This window comes from Sturnira hondurensis, unplaced genomic scaffold (assembly GCF_014824575.4).
Source record: "Sturnira hondurensis isolate 20B ecotype Veracruz unplaced genomic scaffold, ASM1482457v3 Scaffold0012541, whole genome shotgun sequence".
NCBI lineage: Eukaryota > Metazoa > Chordata > Mammalia > Chiroptera > Phyllostomidae > Sturnira > Sturnira hondurensis.
In genome coordinates this window covers 1,757,535-1,774,372 of record NW_028085172.1, presented here as the reverse complement: position 1 = coordinate 1,774,372, position 16,838 = coordinate 1,757,535, and the positions used below count along the sequence as shown (strand labels likewise).

The following is a 16,838-nucleotide window of genomic DNA, read 5'->3' as shown; positions in this document are numbered from 1 at the left end:
TCTATCGTTCATCTATCTAACATTCTTCTCTTTCTCTTGTTCTTTCTCTCCCTCTCCATATATATCCCACAGGACCTGTTCTTTATGCACAAGACTTTGGTTTTGTTATTATAGGCAGGAAGAAGCCATTGAAAAAATGTTAGTACAAAGTGGCTCAACTCTGTATGTAATGATGATCCTGCTGACTGTAGCAGAGATAATGGACTAAAAGAGAAACTGCAAGTGGTTGCTGAATTAAAACAACAAGGTGATAGAAGACATAATGGAACAAGGCTGGTGGCTGTGAAGATGAAAAGAAATGGATATATAATTGTGATGGTTTTTTAGAAGTAATAGTGATAGAACTTGCTAGTGGATTTACTGTGCAAAATGAGGGAAAGAAAAAAAATTCAAGAAAGATTATCATGTCAGCTTTGGGCAACTGGTAGTATTTATGAGATGAGGAAGACCACAAGAAAAAAATGATGAGTGTGGTTGGAAGGCACAAATTGGTTAAGAGTTCCCTTAGAAATATGACAAATAGGAGCTATTTATGGCATAATCAAATTGAGATATTATGAAAATATACTTTTAGAGCTCAGAAGAAATATTTGCCTCAGGATTCAAATTACTGATTTAAAAGTCACTTCACTATTATAAATTTAATTTGTTTCTATTTCTATAGTACATAAAAATAGAAGTTTATATCTTAAAAGATTAGTTTTGGAGTGTGCATTGCACCATCTTGTGCATATAAAATGCCAGTAGGGAAGGTGATATTGATGATGGTAGTGGTGGCCTTTCTAATGGCAATTGCTAACTCATTGATGGGTGATGTGGACCACTCTGCCTGGTTTCAGGAATTGTAACTACCTCTCATGGGTAAGGATGAGTGAGCAATCTCCAGAATGTGAGCCACAAGAGACAAAGCTTGTCTCTGGTAGCAAACACAGCCTCAGTTTCATCCCAAAGCATGGTCGGAAATCCATGACGGGTAAGTCTCCTCACAGTGAGGGGCAACCTAAGCCAGACTCAACCACTTGGGAGGCCACCATGGAAGGACGCGGGGGGCTGCAACAGAGTGAGCAATAGACCCTTGCCCACTGGCTGCATGACATAGCCTGAGTCCCCATGTCCTCTGGGAGAAGCGCTTCCTGGTTCTAATCCACTTAAGCATGAAAATCTGTTGGGGAGAGGTGCAGCTCCTTACCTTGCTAGAGCGGATCCTGGGGAGAAATCTGGCATAAGAAAGAATCCCTCAAAATTCTGTGACACCTGCTTTGCTAAGAGTGTTTTCATTCATATGTTAAGGGTCTGAGCAGGAAACCCTAAAATTTCTGCAAACCCTCTTCTTGCCAGACTCTGACTCAGACTAAGCCCTCAGATTTCTTTGAAATGTTATCTACTGTTTGATCCTTGCAACCCTGTACTCCTGTGTATTACAACTCAATAAAAGCCCCTGGAAGGAGGGGCTCAGTGCCTCTTTTCCTCTGAGAAACTGGCCATCTCTCCACCCCAAGCAGATCGTGTCTTGGTAGTGTTTACTTTCATCCGTGGTGGACAGGGGGACTTGGGTGCAAAGTCACCCCCACAGATGGGAAACTTGCCACCAATAGCAAAGATATTGGCTCTTTAGACAAGAATTGATTCACAACTCAGGATGAGTCTTCTTATTTCCTCATTGTTTTTTGTTGTTTCTACAAGAAATAAATTATTTTATACAATTCTATTTTGGCATTTTTAAGTGTGCATTTTTGTATCTCCAATTCAGTGAGACAGCAGAGCCATGTCCTTTATCCACTTGGTTCACCAGCATGAACATGTTTCACCAAAGACTAATTGTTTAGAGGGAGGAATCACAGATGCAAAACTTAAAAAACAAATACGTCAGTAGACAACAGAGTTGGCACAGGAGGAAAATGATGATAAAGGAGATATTCTATTATTACTATGAGAATATACTATAGCAAGCTTGGCTGCCAGATATCTGTACATGGGCAATGTGTCATAGCCAAAATGAACCTGACATACAGCCAGAAGAAGGTATAACTTGTTCAGGATAATTATCTTTAAGTGGGTTAAAAGTATGTTCTTGGCTTACTGTGGAATTATTCACTTCAAGGAATTATTTAGCAGTAGTAATTGTAATAGGAGAAGACATTGTATCTTTGTAGAATGCATTAGGAGAACACATTTGACTCTACTTTTGAGCATAAAGAAAGAACCTGGAGGTGACAGAAAACTGAGATCCCAGAGCCTACAACAATGAAAGTGAAAACAACAGCAAACAAGGACCTGCATGTCAGAAGTGTCCTTGCCTGATAGAGGATATGGTTCATATTTCTCCAAAAAAAACATTTAGTGGCAATACAGGGGTTTCCTCTATGGCTATGCACTTACATTAGCATAGCTCTCACTAAGCACAGACTATTTGTTAGATAATTTGCTTTATGCTATATTCATGGTAATTAAAAAATGATATAGCAGTCTTAACAGTGAGTACCACTGTCATTTGGAAATGAGGAAACAGGAATCTTCTTGTCTTGAAGACAAGAGTATTTGCTAAAAGACTCATTTTTTTAGGAGCAGGCTTTTTTTTTTTCCATTGTTCACATCTGAACACACAAAAAGGAATATTTCACTATAAATTTCATTGTGGCCAGGGCAAAAAAGATGCCCCTGGTGAAAGCAGCAGGAACCCAAAAAGGGAAAGAGTCATTCTGGCATTTGTAAGAGGAAATGAAGGCCTTGCAAGAAATATGATTTAAAAATGTAAATATTTAGAGAAAATGGGGATATACTTTACTTCTAGAGGTTTAAAGACACAATATACCACAATAGATTTAGGAGGCTCTAAGCACCTTCAATTTAGGAATTGTGATCACTGATGATTTCAATTATTCAATGGGAAATAGTGTGAGATATTAAAGAAACCCATGTATAAAGAGGGTTCTAATGAGCTCATAATTTTATCACCTATAAATTGTTTATGTATGTACAAGATAAAGGAGGCTCCCATTAAAAACAGCACTGTACATTTGAAGAATACAATAAAAAGTTTGAAAAATGAATAAGGCTGGCTAGTTTTTGTGTCTAAATAATTAAATACACAGTAAATCTTGATGGAACATCCAGTAGTTTTCAGACTCTGATCTTGGCCCCAGGAGTCGAAAGGCAGGACAAGATCTCCACCTTACAAGAACAGACTGGGGAGTAGAGCGGAACACTGGCTAATTTTAATTTAACAAGGCAAGGCATAGAATTGAAACATAAACCCTAAAAGGGTGTCACATGACTAGGTGTGGGAGTCAGAAAAACTTTAAAAAGAGGTGACATTTGATCTGGGTATTTGATGGCAATTAGGAGGCATTCTGATGAAAGAGAATAAGGGTATTTCAGAAAAAAGTGGCATCAATTATGAACACATAGAATCAGGAGGGAATCACACAGTCTGTGCACTTGGTGGAAGTTGAATATGGGGGACAAAGAAGATAAAAGAGAGTAGTATTTAAGTGTGTGAGGAGTATAAACTCTACCCAGTGCTTTCAGGAGTCCTTCAGTAGGTGAAATGGTGCTTATTTCAGTGAGGGAGCCATTCAGCAGGGAGGCCATCAGAGCAGCTAGGAAAGGGAAGATAAGGGACAAACATGGCGAGTCATGCATGCTGAAGCCCACAGGAAGTAGAACACAGGTTCCAGAGATGGGCACTTGCAAGAGAAATCTACAGGTGTTTACTTTCCTCCCCCAGTGGATCAGTTAGTTGGGGCATCATCCTATGCACAAGGGGGCTGTAGATTCTATCCCAGCTGGGGCTCATACAGGAGGCAACTCTTCAATTCTGTCTATCTCAATGATCTCTCTCTCTCTCTCTCTCTCTCTTTCTCTCTCGCTATCTCTATCTCTATCTCTTTCTCTCCCGTCAATGAACATACTCCTGGGTGAGAATTAAAAAGAAAAAGGAATCTACAGGCACAGACTTATTAAGTCAGGTTTGAAGAGAGAAGAACAAACATAGTGAAGCAAAACAAATCTTAACTTGGGGCAGAATCTGTAATGTTGACAGACAACTGAAAGACAGTAAACTTCTCAGTCCCCAGCCTGCATTGAATTTTCCCATGAGGAGAAGCTGTTTAAACTGAAAAGTGTAAACTTTATCTTCAAGGAGTTGGAGCTTAAGGGAAGGACTATCTTCTACCATAACTGTCTGTACTCCCTCAGGCCAGATTAATTCTATTTTAAGCTACAGGAAAGAAGGTGCAGACAACATGGGGAATGCAGGCACAAAGAGAGGCACATATCTTTACTTCACACTTTTTCTTCCGTTGTCTTCTATGCACTAAGCATAACAAGCTTTGCGGCTTCTGTGACAACCCTCTCCTACTGCCTGGGATCCTTGCTATGGGACTTGACTACTAGATTTTTGAGACCCATGGGATGCGAGGTGGTGATGTCCTGACTTGGACTCCAGCAGTGACATTTTACTCTCCTCCCTTTGCCTCCATGGCAGATTTCTATCAAACACACATAATCCCATATTGCATGCTTTTATTGGCATGCCTGTTACCCCAAAGTTGAATATCAGCAATGTCAATCATTCAACAATACTTACTGAAAATATACTGTGTATTCAACTCTGTGTTGGACAGAGCATGGGGATACCCAACAGGCACAGTCTCTTTGAAGCTTAGAATTTAGTTGGGAAATACAGTTGTCAACAAAACAATTACATAATCAATTAATTAAATGCAATAATATAAAATGCTTGAACAGAAAAAATGCAGAACTTATCAAAGTCCAGGAAAAGGTTTTAATTATTTATAGATTAATAAATAATTACTTAAAGATTTACATGATACTTGAAACATCTTAAATGTTAAATAAATGTTGTCAGCTATGTGAGTGCATGCATGAATGAATGAAGGTGCAGCAATTTCTAAAATTGCTGAAAGTTTAAGACTTAAGAAATTATATAACTATAAGATTTCTACCAGTCTTTAGCAACATAATCAAATGTAATTTCAGAGAAAAAGATTTATAGGCCCATGGGGGAAAACAGTTATTTACAATGGGTGTATTAACAGTAACTAATTTCTGAATAACCTGGCTGTCTGGGTTGGGACAACAAGGTGTCCCAACCATTTCACAAGTATTTATTGAACACCTGTCTGTCTCTATGATGTTCTGGCACTTAACAGTCAAGGTGCCTGCTCTCACAGTATGTACATTCTGGTACAGGGGCTTGAGAGGGAAAGCATCAAACTAGTAAGCCCAGGCAAGATATTTTAGTGTATGGGTAGAAATAGGAATCAGTAAAACCATGGTATATAACTATGGGTTAATACTGGGTGCACAGGAAATAGTCAGGTGACTTTAGAGGGGCAATGAGACTGAATTTCTCTGAAGAGGTGGCATTATAATTAAGAATCACACAGATCAAAAGAGCTAAACATGTAAATTCCAGGAAAAAAATGTTCTGTACCTTGGGATCAGAAGTGCAAAAGCCCTGGTGTAGAAAAAGCCTGATGTATTTAAGAAATAACAAGAAAGTCTGTAAGGATACAGAGAAGTAGAGGAAGTTAAAGAGGTGGGCAGAGAACATTCAATGGGAAATATTACTTGTCAATAAGGACTTTCAATTTTAAGTAAAGCAGGTAAGGGAAATGATGTGATTTTATTTCTTTATTTATAAAAATCACTTTGGCTATTGCAGGAAAAAATGAGATTAGGGAGGTTGTGTCATGGAACAGGAACTTTTAAATTCCTTCCCAAAGAAATGGTACTGATAGAGGTTTCTGCTCAGGAAAACAGAAGAAGTATATGGATTTAAGATATGTTTGGGAGGAAAGCACTCTGAACTGTAGATACATTACATAGGAATAGAAGTTATGGAAAGGAAGGAGCTAAGGCTGTGTCCTGGATTTTTACTTTAGCAGGTAGATAAACAGTGGTGCCAGATACTGAGATGGGGGCAATGTGAATGAGCAGGATGTTGAGAGAATGCTAACCAAGAATTCTGTTTTTGTTATATTAAGCTTCAGATATTTATTAGACTTTTAAGTGGACATATGAAGCATAATTCATATATTATATTAACATGGGGAGTTTGTTAACATTCAGCTTTCTGGATCTGTAACCCCAGAAACCATAGTCAAGTTTGTATAAGACAGGATCAGGAAAATACATTTTATGAAGATATTCAGATGATTCTTCAGATATTTAGTTGACCATTACATGGAAAAAGAGTGCAAGTATATAACCCATTATGCACTCTTGTAACCAAAGCCAGGAATTTATTGAACTAATTTACACTAAAGTAGTAGTAATCAAATGTTTTTATTAGGTGTCATAGCATATGATCAGGAAATGGCACTGCTAAGGCAGAAGGACAATTTAGTGTTATATAATTAAGTACAGTATTCTATTACTCCCATCCCATCCCACTCCCCATGCCCCCCCTCCCTTCCATTCCACCCTTCTCAGTTGTTGTCCATGTATCCTTTATATATGTTCCTCTAAATCCCTCCCCTATTTCCCCTGAAATTCCCTCCCTTTAGGTCACTGTCAGCCTGTTCTCTATTCCAGTGTCTTTGGTTATATTTTGCTTGCTTGTTTGTTTTGCTGTTTATCTTCCTGTTAAAGGTGAGATCATATGGTATTTATCTTTCAACACCTTACATATTTCACCCAGCATAATGCTTTCCAGTTCTATCTATGCTGTTGCAAAAGGTGGGAGCTCCTTCCTTCTTTCTGCTGCATAGAATTTCATTGTGTATATGTACCACAGTTTTTTTTTAATCCATTCATTTACTGACGGGCACCTAGGTTGCTTCCAACTCTTGGCTATTGCAAATTGTGCTGCTATGAACATTGGGGTGCATATGTTCTTTGGGATTGGTGTTTTAGGGTTCTTAGGATACAATCCCAGCAGTGGAATTGCTGGGTCAAAAAGCAGGTCCATTTTTAGTTTTCTGAGAAAATTCCATACTGTTTTCCATAATGGTTGTACCAGTCTGCAATCCCACCAACAGTGGACCAGAGTCCCCTTTTCCCCACACCCTCTCCAACATTTGTTGTTTATTGCTTTGTTTATGATAGCCATTTTCACCAGTATAAAGTGGTATCTCATTGTGGTTTTAATTTGCATCTCCCTTTGAGTTTTATGTAATTTTAGATTTAAATATAAAACTGAAAGGGGGAGAATTAAAGTAATGGAAAGCTTTCTTGCATAATTTTGACCTTATTTTAGAGTGGTTACCAGTTCTGTCTATGTTTACAATCTTCTTTACATACAAGATGGGCTCTACTTGTACTTTCAATACAAGCAACTCACAGAGGAAAGAATGGCTAGCATAATTTCAGGTAAGAAGCATTCTATCGGTTACATTGGGTTGAAATGTCCCTTTCCCTCCTCCTCTTGACATGTGAACAGGAAGAAGTTTTTATTACTATTATTATTGATGTTCTAGTTGTTCTTGTTCATTTTTGCTTGTATTTTTCTTTCCTTCATGGCTCTGAAAGAGGAAATAACTTTGTAATACTCACTCCTGATAAGAAATAACTGAACTTAAATTATTATTTTACTGCAAGGAAAAATGGCAACTCAAACATTAATAGTTCTTAATTTAATCTTTTAAGTATTTATCATTTGTTACCTCCAAGCTTTTCCATTCTGAAATAGGAGAGCTTTTGTTTTCTCTTTCATGGTTTGAATTTCAAATTTTCAAATGTTTATGGATTATCAAAGTCCAGAAATAACTTTAAAACAATTTAGATTGCTATTCTCAATATAAATAAACTGGTACTGTGTCGATAGTTTGACAGTCCATGTGGGTACTTACTATAGGAGCATCCGTACACCTCAACCCTCATGCCAATCTTTCCACTTGGATTCCATTCCATGGGCATGAAGCGAACATAGCGGGCTCTCACTGCATGCAGTAACTTGTGGTGCATCACACTATCAGCATTAGTGTTCCCAACAAAGGTCTGCAAAGGGAAGAGGAGGCCCAGTGAAATCTGTGATTTTGATGGATCTTCCTTACACGCTAGAGCTCAAGGAAAGTCACTGCAAATCTACATGTTATTTCACTAAGTCTTTCAGAAAAAAACTCTCAATTTCTCAGATATTTCAAGTGAAATCTGACTTGTGTGAGAATTTTTCATTATACATCATATTTTTGAAAATGTACATTATTCTTTAATACCAACCCCCAGTTTTTTGAGTAAGTGAATTCTAACAAGTCATAAGATGCCACACCTGAAAGCTTTATATAGTAATACAATGAAGTTTTGATATTCTATTTATTTACTTATTTATTTATTTATTTATGTTTATTTATCTTAATTGTTGTTCATATAGATTTCTCTGTCTTTAATGTTCCTAATCACTGTGGTATAAGAGATAAATGACAATATTTTTTTAGGTAATTGTTATATTTAGCTGAGTGCTTCTACTATGCTAAGCACTTTCCATTATTAGCATTTTTGTCGGAGGTGGGGGCACAAAACAAAACAAAACTTGAAGCTTAGAAAGAAAAAAGAAGGGGGAGGGAAATTCCTTAAATTATTCAATTGTTAGTAATTGGCCTGAAACTCAATTCCAAGATTTTACTCTTTCAAACCGTATAGATTTTCTACAGCATCCTAACTCTTCAAATATATTATTGTTAATTGTTAAAAGCAGGGTAACAGAAGGATCCAGCTTTTAGGTAATTTATTTTATATTTCCTTGTGAAATTTAAACAAAGGAATACATGGTATGGGAGCTAAAATTGTGCCTCCTGGCCTTTATTTAGATAAATGATTTCTGGAGTAGAAATTTTTCTGTATACTTATTTTCCCCCATTGGAGTAAAATATATATAACATAAAACTTACCATTTAACAACTTTAAATTATACACTTCAGTGGCATTAATTACATTCCCATTGCTCAAAAATCTATCACAACTATTCATCCACAAAACTTTTCATCATCACCATTGTACAGGTCAGCTAGCATACTGATATGATTGCTTTCTTATGAGTCATCATTTGCCTTCTTCTCTGATTCACATATTCATAGACAAAGCCTGCTTACTAATGCCCTTCACTGCCAACCAATAAGTAGGTCCACTGGTTTCTAAAAAGGCAAAAGTCAACACTAAGAAATTATTTATCTGTTTAATGATTTCCATTAAAAAAATTCAATCTTGGTATACCCTTAAAACACTCAAGAATATAGGGTCACATGAACAGTCTGATATTTCTGCTGAACAGAAAACACATACTGTCTAATAACTCTAATATTAAATATTTGATATAATTACTATTAAAAATCATGAAGTGAAAGAACTTCCAGCCAAGATGGAGGCATAGGTAGATACACTTTGCCTCCTTACACAACCAAAAGAAGGACAACAACAAATTTAAAAACAAAAAAATAACCATAACTGTCAGAAAATCTAAATGTATGGAACTCTGACAGCCAAGGAGTTAAAGAAGAAACATTTATCCATACTGGTAGAAGGGCAGTCAGGGTGGAGTGGGTTTTCTGTCAGGTGGTGGCTGGAGGACTGGGTTCATGAGGAGGCAGCTGACAAAACAGGTGGTGCCACATTTGCATGCAGATAAACCAGGAGGAACAACCGGGGAGCAAGACAGACTGTGCAACCCAGAGTTCTTGCTTGGGGGAGAAATGCCTCAAAACCTCTAGCTATAAAAATCTATGGGGGTTTCAGTGGCAGGACTTCCAGCCTCACAGGAGAAATTGTTAAAGAGACCCACAGGATCCTGGAACATACACAAAACCAACCTGGGGATCAACACCAGAAAAGCCCAGTTTGCTTGTGGGTAGTGGGGGAAGTGACTGAAAGCTGGCTGGAGAGCTGAGCAAGTGGTGTCGCTCCCTCTTGGACCATTCCCCCACATATAGCACCAAAATGCAGCCACATGGATTGCCCCCACCCTGGCAGATACCTAAAGCTCTGCCCCTTACAACATAGCAGGCCTGCTTAGACAAAAGATATGTCCTAAATGAAAGAACAGATGAAAGCTCCAAAAATACAACTAAGCAATTAAGAGATAGCCGACCTATCAGATACAGAGTTCAAAATACTGGTAATCAGGGAGACTTGGAAGATGGCACAGAGTAGGAGGGAGCAGATCCATTTCCCCCTATACATGGGAGAAAAACCTGGCTGATCTACAGAGGAAGGACCAAACAGCCAACCGTACCCCAACATATATGAAAATAAGAGACAAAAAATTCTAGTGGATGTTGAAAAACCAGAAGGTAAGGAGACTGCTGCAGGACAATACGTTCCCAGGGATAAGCACAGGGCCATGACTGTAGCCCCGGGATGGTGCCCAGCACTTGGTGCCAGCACTGGGTCTACCACAGACTCCTTGGGAGCAGCAGTCCTGCCACAGAGTCCTTGGGAGAGAGCCAAGTCAACTGCTCCCTCTCTTTCAGGCCAACCATTATTCGAGCAGCACCTGGAGATACCTGGTTGCTTGAAGTTGCAAAGAGGGGAATAAGGACAGAGAGGCAAACACACAAGAGCCATTCATGATCACCCATGGAGTCTGTGGTTGCTGACTTAGGACACTTGAGAGCCCTGCAATGACATGCACTGACCCTGATAGTCACCAGTCTGGCTGGAGAATTGGGCTGTACTGAGCAGCAGGCTTGAGTAGCAGGAATTTGTCAAAAAGTAAAACTAGGGAATTATTCTGAGACAGCCTCTTGGCTTACTCCCCACTCAATCCAGCAGCAATCCAGAGGTGGCCAGAAAGGCCCTGCATCTCTCCATAGTACTGGGAATGTTTCATGCCCAAACCCATGGGACCCAGGCAGCACGGCCAGGCACACGCATGCATCCACATCCCAGACCACAGAGATAACCCACTGGTAAACAGTGCTCAAAAGAAGACCTGGGTACCCCACATAAGGTGACCAGGAGAGGCACCAGACTATCTCTTCGGAGACTGCTTGCAAGACTGGCTGAACACACATCTGGAAGGGAGAAAGACCACACCAATTGCCCCTCAGCCTGCTACAGTTAGGGAGACCAGAAAAGATGGTTCAGCCAGTTTCGGACCAATGAGAGGTGTTTTTTGTTTTGCTTGTTTTTTTTTTTTAAGTAACCTTTTATTTTTTTAATTTGTATTATTGTTTTATCTTTCAATACCTTTCCCCTCTCTTTCCTTCTCTCTTGATTTGTTCCTCCTTTCTTTCTTTTCAACTTTATCTCTTATTCCTCCCTTCTCCTGCCTTTTTTCCCCCCACAAGTGAGACAAAAAACTCAGAACAGTGAAAGGACCAAAGTTGGACCCAAAGAGAAGACATCCCAACAGTTGAGATAGTGAGACAAATTTCACTTTGCTATTGAGAAGAAACTACAAGTTACTGCATATTCGTATTATTATTTTTTATTATTCTTACATATTTTATTTTAATAGTATTTTTGTATTCCTCTTCTTTCTGTATAGTCTTCTTTGCTTGGCTGGTTACATTATATCATTTGACAAGTTTCCCCTGTTCTCTCCTCCACATTGTATTGCTAATTTACTATCCTTTATGGCACTTGTTTTCCTTTAGCACACTACCCAAAGTCCTATACCCCCTTTTCATGTTATCCAGATCACATGGATTCTGTCATATGATTATTGCTTGAATATTATTGTAAATAATAGCTGTTCCATACAATTTTAAATACTTCACATCACCCCTCCTGGATCTTAGCCCACTACAGAGTTTCCTGAACTCTGTCACTGTAGTGGTTAACTCTATTCTCTCAAACACTATGCCTATTTACTATCTTTTAGTCTCACCTTACCTCAGAATCTTACCTCCCACAACCTAACTGCCTTCTAGATCCAACTCATAATTCTTCCCTCCCCAACAAGAGTCTTATCTTCTTTCCATCCTTTTTAAAACGTGGCTAGTTAGGTGGAAGATCACGGTTAACACTATATGTAGCCTAAAGATCTCCTATCTCTTTTCTACTTGCTGCTACAGTAAATATCATAGAATACTCTCCTGCTGCCTTAAACCAGTTTATCTTCCCCTCCAACTGATAAAAAAAAAGTAAGTGGAAGCAGTGAACACCAGAACACCCATTGGAAGAGGAAACCCAACAACAACAAAAAACACCAACAGATAACAACAAAAGAAGGTCAAGGAGAGATTGGAAACCACACAAACCTCAATCCAGGACCTATATGGAAATACAACTAAATAGTGGAGAAACTACCCAGTACAAACAACTGAACAAGAGCAAAAGAGAATCCTCAAAACCTGTACACATGGAAAAACTAGCTTCAATACAACCTGCACTCACCAGCACAACAAATTACAACAGGTGGTGGACAGAGTGGCCATCAACTCACCAGCTAGTGGGAAGGACACACAGAAGAAAGACCCCAAAACAATCAAAACCCAAAGACAAACACAGAGCCAACTTAAAGGACAGCCCAAGACCAGTGAGCTTAAAAGATGAAGGAGACCACACCTCTCAATCTCACAGGTATTCTACCACAGAAGCTCAAACCACAAACCCAGGGAACCAGAACAAATCAATTCAAGAAGATGAAGCTAGAAAGTAGAGTCTTACAAAAAAATGGAAAAACACAGAAACAATCCCCAAATGAAAGGAAAAAAGGAAGCTTCAGAAAAAATGTTAGATGAAATAGAGATAAGTCAGCTATCAGGTATTGAATTCAAAGCACTAGTTATTGGGAAGCTCAAAAACCTCATAATGAGATACCAGAAACTACAGACAAGCTACAACAAACTCATTGCAAACTATATCAACATAAAAGGAAATAGAAACTATCAGCAAGGGCCAAGAAGAAATGAAGAATACAATTTCTGAACAGAAGAACACAGTAGAAGGAATCAAAAGCAAGACTGATGAAGCAGAAAATGGAATCAGCGAATAGGAGGACAATGTAAAAAAAAAAAAAAAACACACCCAGAAAGAGCAAGAAAAGGAAAAGAGAGTCAGAAAGAATGAAGAGTGATTAAGAAAAATGCAAGACAATATGTAACGTAATAATGTCTCAATGATAGGGGTACCAAAAAGAGAAGAAGAAGAAGAAGGAATGGAAAACATATTTGAAAAGGTAATGATGAAAAACTTCCCTAACTTGATAAGAGAAAAAGTCACACAAATCCAGGACACACAGAGAGTCCCAATCTAGAGGAACCCAAAGAGGCCCACTTCAAGACACATCAACATTAAAATGGCAAAATTCCAAGACAAAGAGAGAATTTTAAAGAAAGCAAGGGAGAAATGGGAAGTAACGTATAAGGGAGCCTCGATAAGGTTAGCAGCAGATTTCTCAATGGAAATGCTTCACACAAGAAGAGAATGGCAAGAAATATTCCAAGTAATGAGAACCAGAGGCCTGCAACCAAGGCTATTTTACCCAGCAAGGCTCTCAATTAAGATAGAAGGCCAAATAATAATTTTTCCAGACAAAAGAAGTCTAAAAGAATACACCTCCACCAAACCAACTCTGCAATAGCTGCTAAAGAGACTGCTTTAAGGAAAGGAATGAAGAGAGGGGGTGGAACACAGGTATGAAAATGTCAATGAATGAATACCTATCAATAATAACTTTAAACTTAAATAGATTAAATGCTTCAGTGGAAAGACATAGAATGACTGAATGGATAAGAAAGAATGACCCACAAATATGCTGCATACAAGAGACCCACCACAGGACAAAAGACATACAAAGACTGAAATTGAAGGGCTAGAGACAAATTTTCCATGCAAATGAACAAGAAAAAAAAAGCTGGGGTAGCAATACTTATATCCAAAAAATAGGCTTCAAAAGAAGGGTCATAAAGAGAGACCCAGAAGGTCACTGCATGATATTAAAAGGAAGAATCCACCAAGAAGACATTAACATAGTAAATATATATGCACCCAACATAGGAGCACCCAAATATATAAAGAAAATCTTAGAGGACATCAAGAAAGATATTAACAGCAACATAATTATAGTAGGACATTTTAACACCCCAATGTCAAAAATGGACAGATCTTCCAAAAAATATCAACAAACATATAGCGGCATTAAACAAAGCCCTAGATTAAATGGACTTAACTGATATATAGAAAGAGGGAGAGAGAGGCCTCCATCCCAAGAAGCTAAATACACATTCTTTTCAAATACACATGGAACATTTTCAAAGATAGACCACATGATAGGACACAAATGAGCCTCAACAAATTCAAGAAAATTAAAATCATACCAAGCATTTTCTCTGACCACAAGGGACTGAAACTAAAAACAAACCCTAAGGGGGGAAAAAAACCAAAACACTCAAACTCATGGAGATTGAATAGGATGCTAAGAATCAATGAATGGATAAAGAATGAAATTAGAGAAGAAATAAAAAAGCTTATAGAAACAAATGAAAATAAACTCAAAACAACCCAAAACTTATGGGGCACAGCACAGACAGTACTGAGAGGGAAGTTCATAGCAAAACAGGCCTACCTAAAAAAGATAAAAACATTTCAAATAAACAACCTAACCCTACAATACAAGAGCTCGAGGGACAACAACAAAGACAGCCCAGAGCAAATAGAAGGAAGAAAAAAACGAAGATCAGAACAAAATTAAATGACTTAGAGAGGAAAGGCAAAATTTTAAGGATCAATGAATCCAGGAGCTGTTTTATTCAAAGGATAAAAAAAATAGACAAGCCTTTAAGTAGGCTCATCAAGAAAAGAGAGAGGACACAAATGAACACAATCAGAAATGAAAGAGGATAGATTACAACTGACACCACAGAATTACAAAGGATTGTAGGAAATTACTGTGAAGAACTGTATGCCAAGAAATTTGAAAACCTAGGTGAAATGGACAAATTTCTAGAAAAATATAATTTTCTAAAACTCAATGAAGAAGCAGAAAGCCTGAACAAACCAATAAGAGCAGATGAAATTGAATCAATAATCAACCACCACCCCCCCCAAAAGCCCTGGACCAGATGGTTTCACAGAAGAATTCTACAAAGCATTTAAGAAAGAGGAAACTGCTATCGTTCAGAGACAATTCCAAAAATACAAAATGATGGAAGGCTCTCAACCTCTTTTTAGGAAGCCAGCATCATCCTAATCCCAAAACAAGGTAAAGACACAAAAAAGAAAGAAAACTACAGGCCAATATTGCTGCTGAACATAGATGCTATAATCCTCAACCAAATAGTGGCAAACTGCATCCAAAAATACATTAAAAAGATCATACACCATGACCAAGTGGGAGTCATCCCAGGGATGCAAGGATTGTTCAACATTCACAAATCAGTAAATATAATATATCGCAAAGACAAAAATCACATGGTCATATCAATAGATGCAGAAAAAGTATTTGATCACGTACAGCACCCATTTATGATAAAAACACTCAACAAAGGGAGAAAAGAAGGAGAATGCCTTCACATAACAAAGGACATATATGAGAGACCTACAGCCAACATCATACTCAATGGGCAAAAACTAAAAACTTGTTTACTAAAATCAGGAATCAGACAAGGTTGTCCACTTTCACCACTTTGATTCAATATAGTATTGGAAGTTTTAGCCACAACAATTAGACAGGAAAAGGAAATAAAAGGCACCCAAATCAGAAAGGAGAAAACCAAACTGTCATTGTGTGCAGATGACGTGACAGTGTACATGAAAAATCATATAGACTCTACCCCAAAACTGCTCCACCTAATAAATGAATTTGGTAAAACAGCAGAATAAAACGTCAATATCCAGAAATCAAAGGCATTTTTGTATACCAACAATGAAGCAGCAGAAGCAGAAATCAAGAAAAGAATCCCATTCAATATAGCAAAAACAAAAATAAAATATCTGGGAATAAACCTAACCAAGGAGGTTAAAGACTTGTATGCAGAAAACTACACAACACTGAAGACAGAAATCAAGGAAGACACAAATAAATGGAAACATATACCGTGTTCATGGATTGGAAGAATTAACGTCATAAAAATGTCCATACTACCCAAAGCAATTTACAGATTCAATGCAATACATATTAAAGTATCAATGACATATTTCACAGACATAGAACAAATGTTTCAAAAAATTATATGAAACCATAAATAAAACCAAATAGCAGCTTCAATGTTGAGAAAGAAGAACAAAGTAGGAGGGATCACTATACCTGATACCAAATTGTATTACAAGTCTACTGTACTTAAAACAGCCTGGTACTGGCATAAAAACAGGCACATAGACCAATGGAACAGAACAGAGAGCCCAGAAAGAAACCCAAGTCTCTACAGTCAATTAATACTCGACAAAGGGACAATGACATAAAATGGAGTAAAAACAGCCTCTTCAACAAATGGTGTTGGGAGAACTGCATGACTATGTGCAAAAAAAAAAAAAAAAAAGAAAGAAAGAAAGAAAGAAAGAAACAAGAAACTCGAGCACCAACTTATACCATACACAAAAATAAATTCTAGATAAAAGGCTTAAATATTAGCCGTGAAGCCATTAAAATCCTAGAGAAGAACATAGGCAGGAAAATCTCAGATATTTTATGCAGCAACATTTTTACTAATATGTCCCCTAAAACAAGGGACATAAATGAAACTATAAACAAATGAGATCTCATCAATATAAAAAGCTTCTGAAAGTCTAAAAAATGAAACACAGTATTAAAATAAAAGGAGACCAAACTGCATGGCAAAACATATTTGCCAATGATACCTCAGACAAGGGATTAATCTCCAAAATATATAAAGTACTTACATGAGTCTAGGGGAAGATGGCAGTGGAGTAGGACAAAGGATTTTGCTTCCTTTCATGCGCCGGAGAAAAACCAGGCTGCTCTAAAGAGGAGC

General features: G+C 37.8%; 1 protein-coding gene across 1 annotated transcript in view; it reads right to left on the bottom strand.

The window, feature by feature from the left end:
- The window catches only part of CNTNAP5 (contactin associated protein family member 5), a 519,494-nt gene that overhangs the window by 245,441 nt on the left and 257,215 nt on the right, over positions 1-16,838 (bottom strand). Inside the window, exon 4 of the mRNA XM_037060827.1 lies at positions 7,818-7,965. Within this exon, the coding sequence (XP_036916722.1) occupies positions 7,818-7,965 (148 nt within the window). The remainder of the gene's footprint in view (positions 1-7,817; positions 7,966-16,838) is intronic.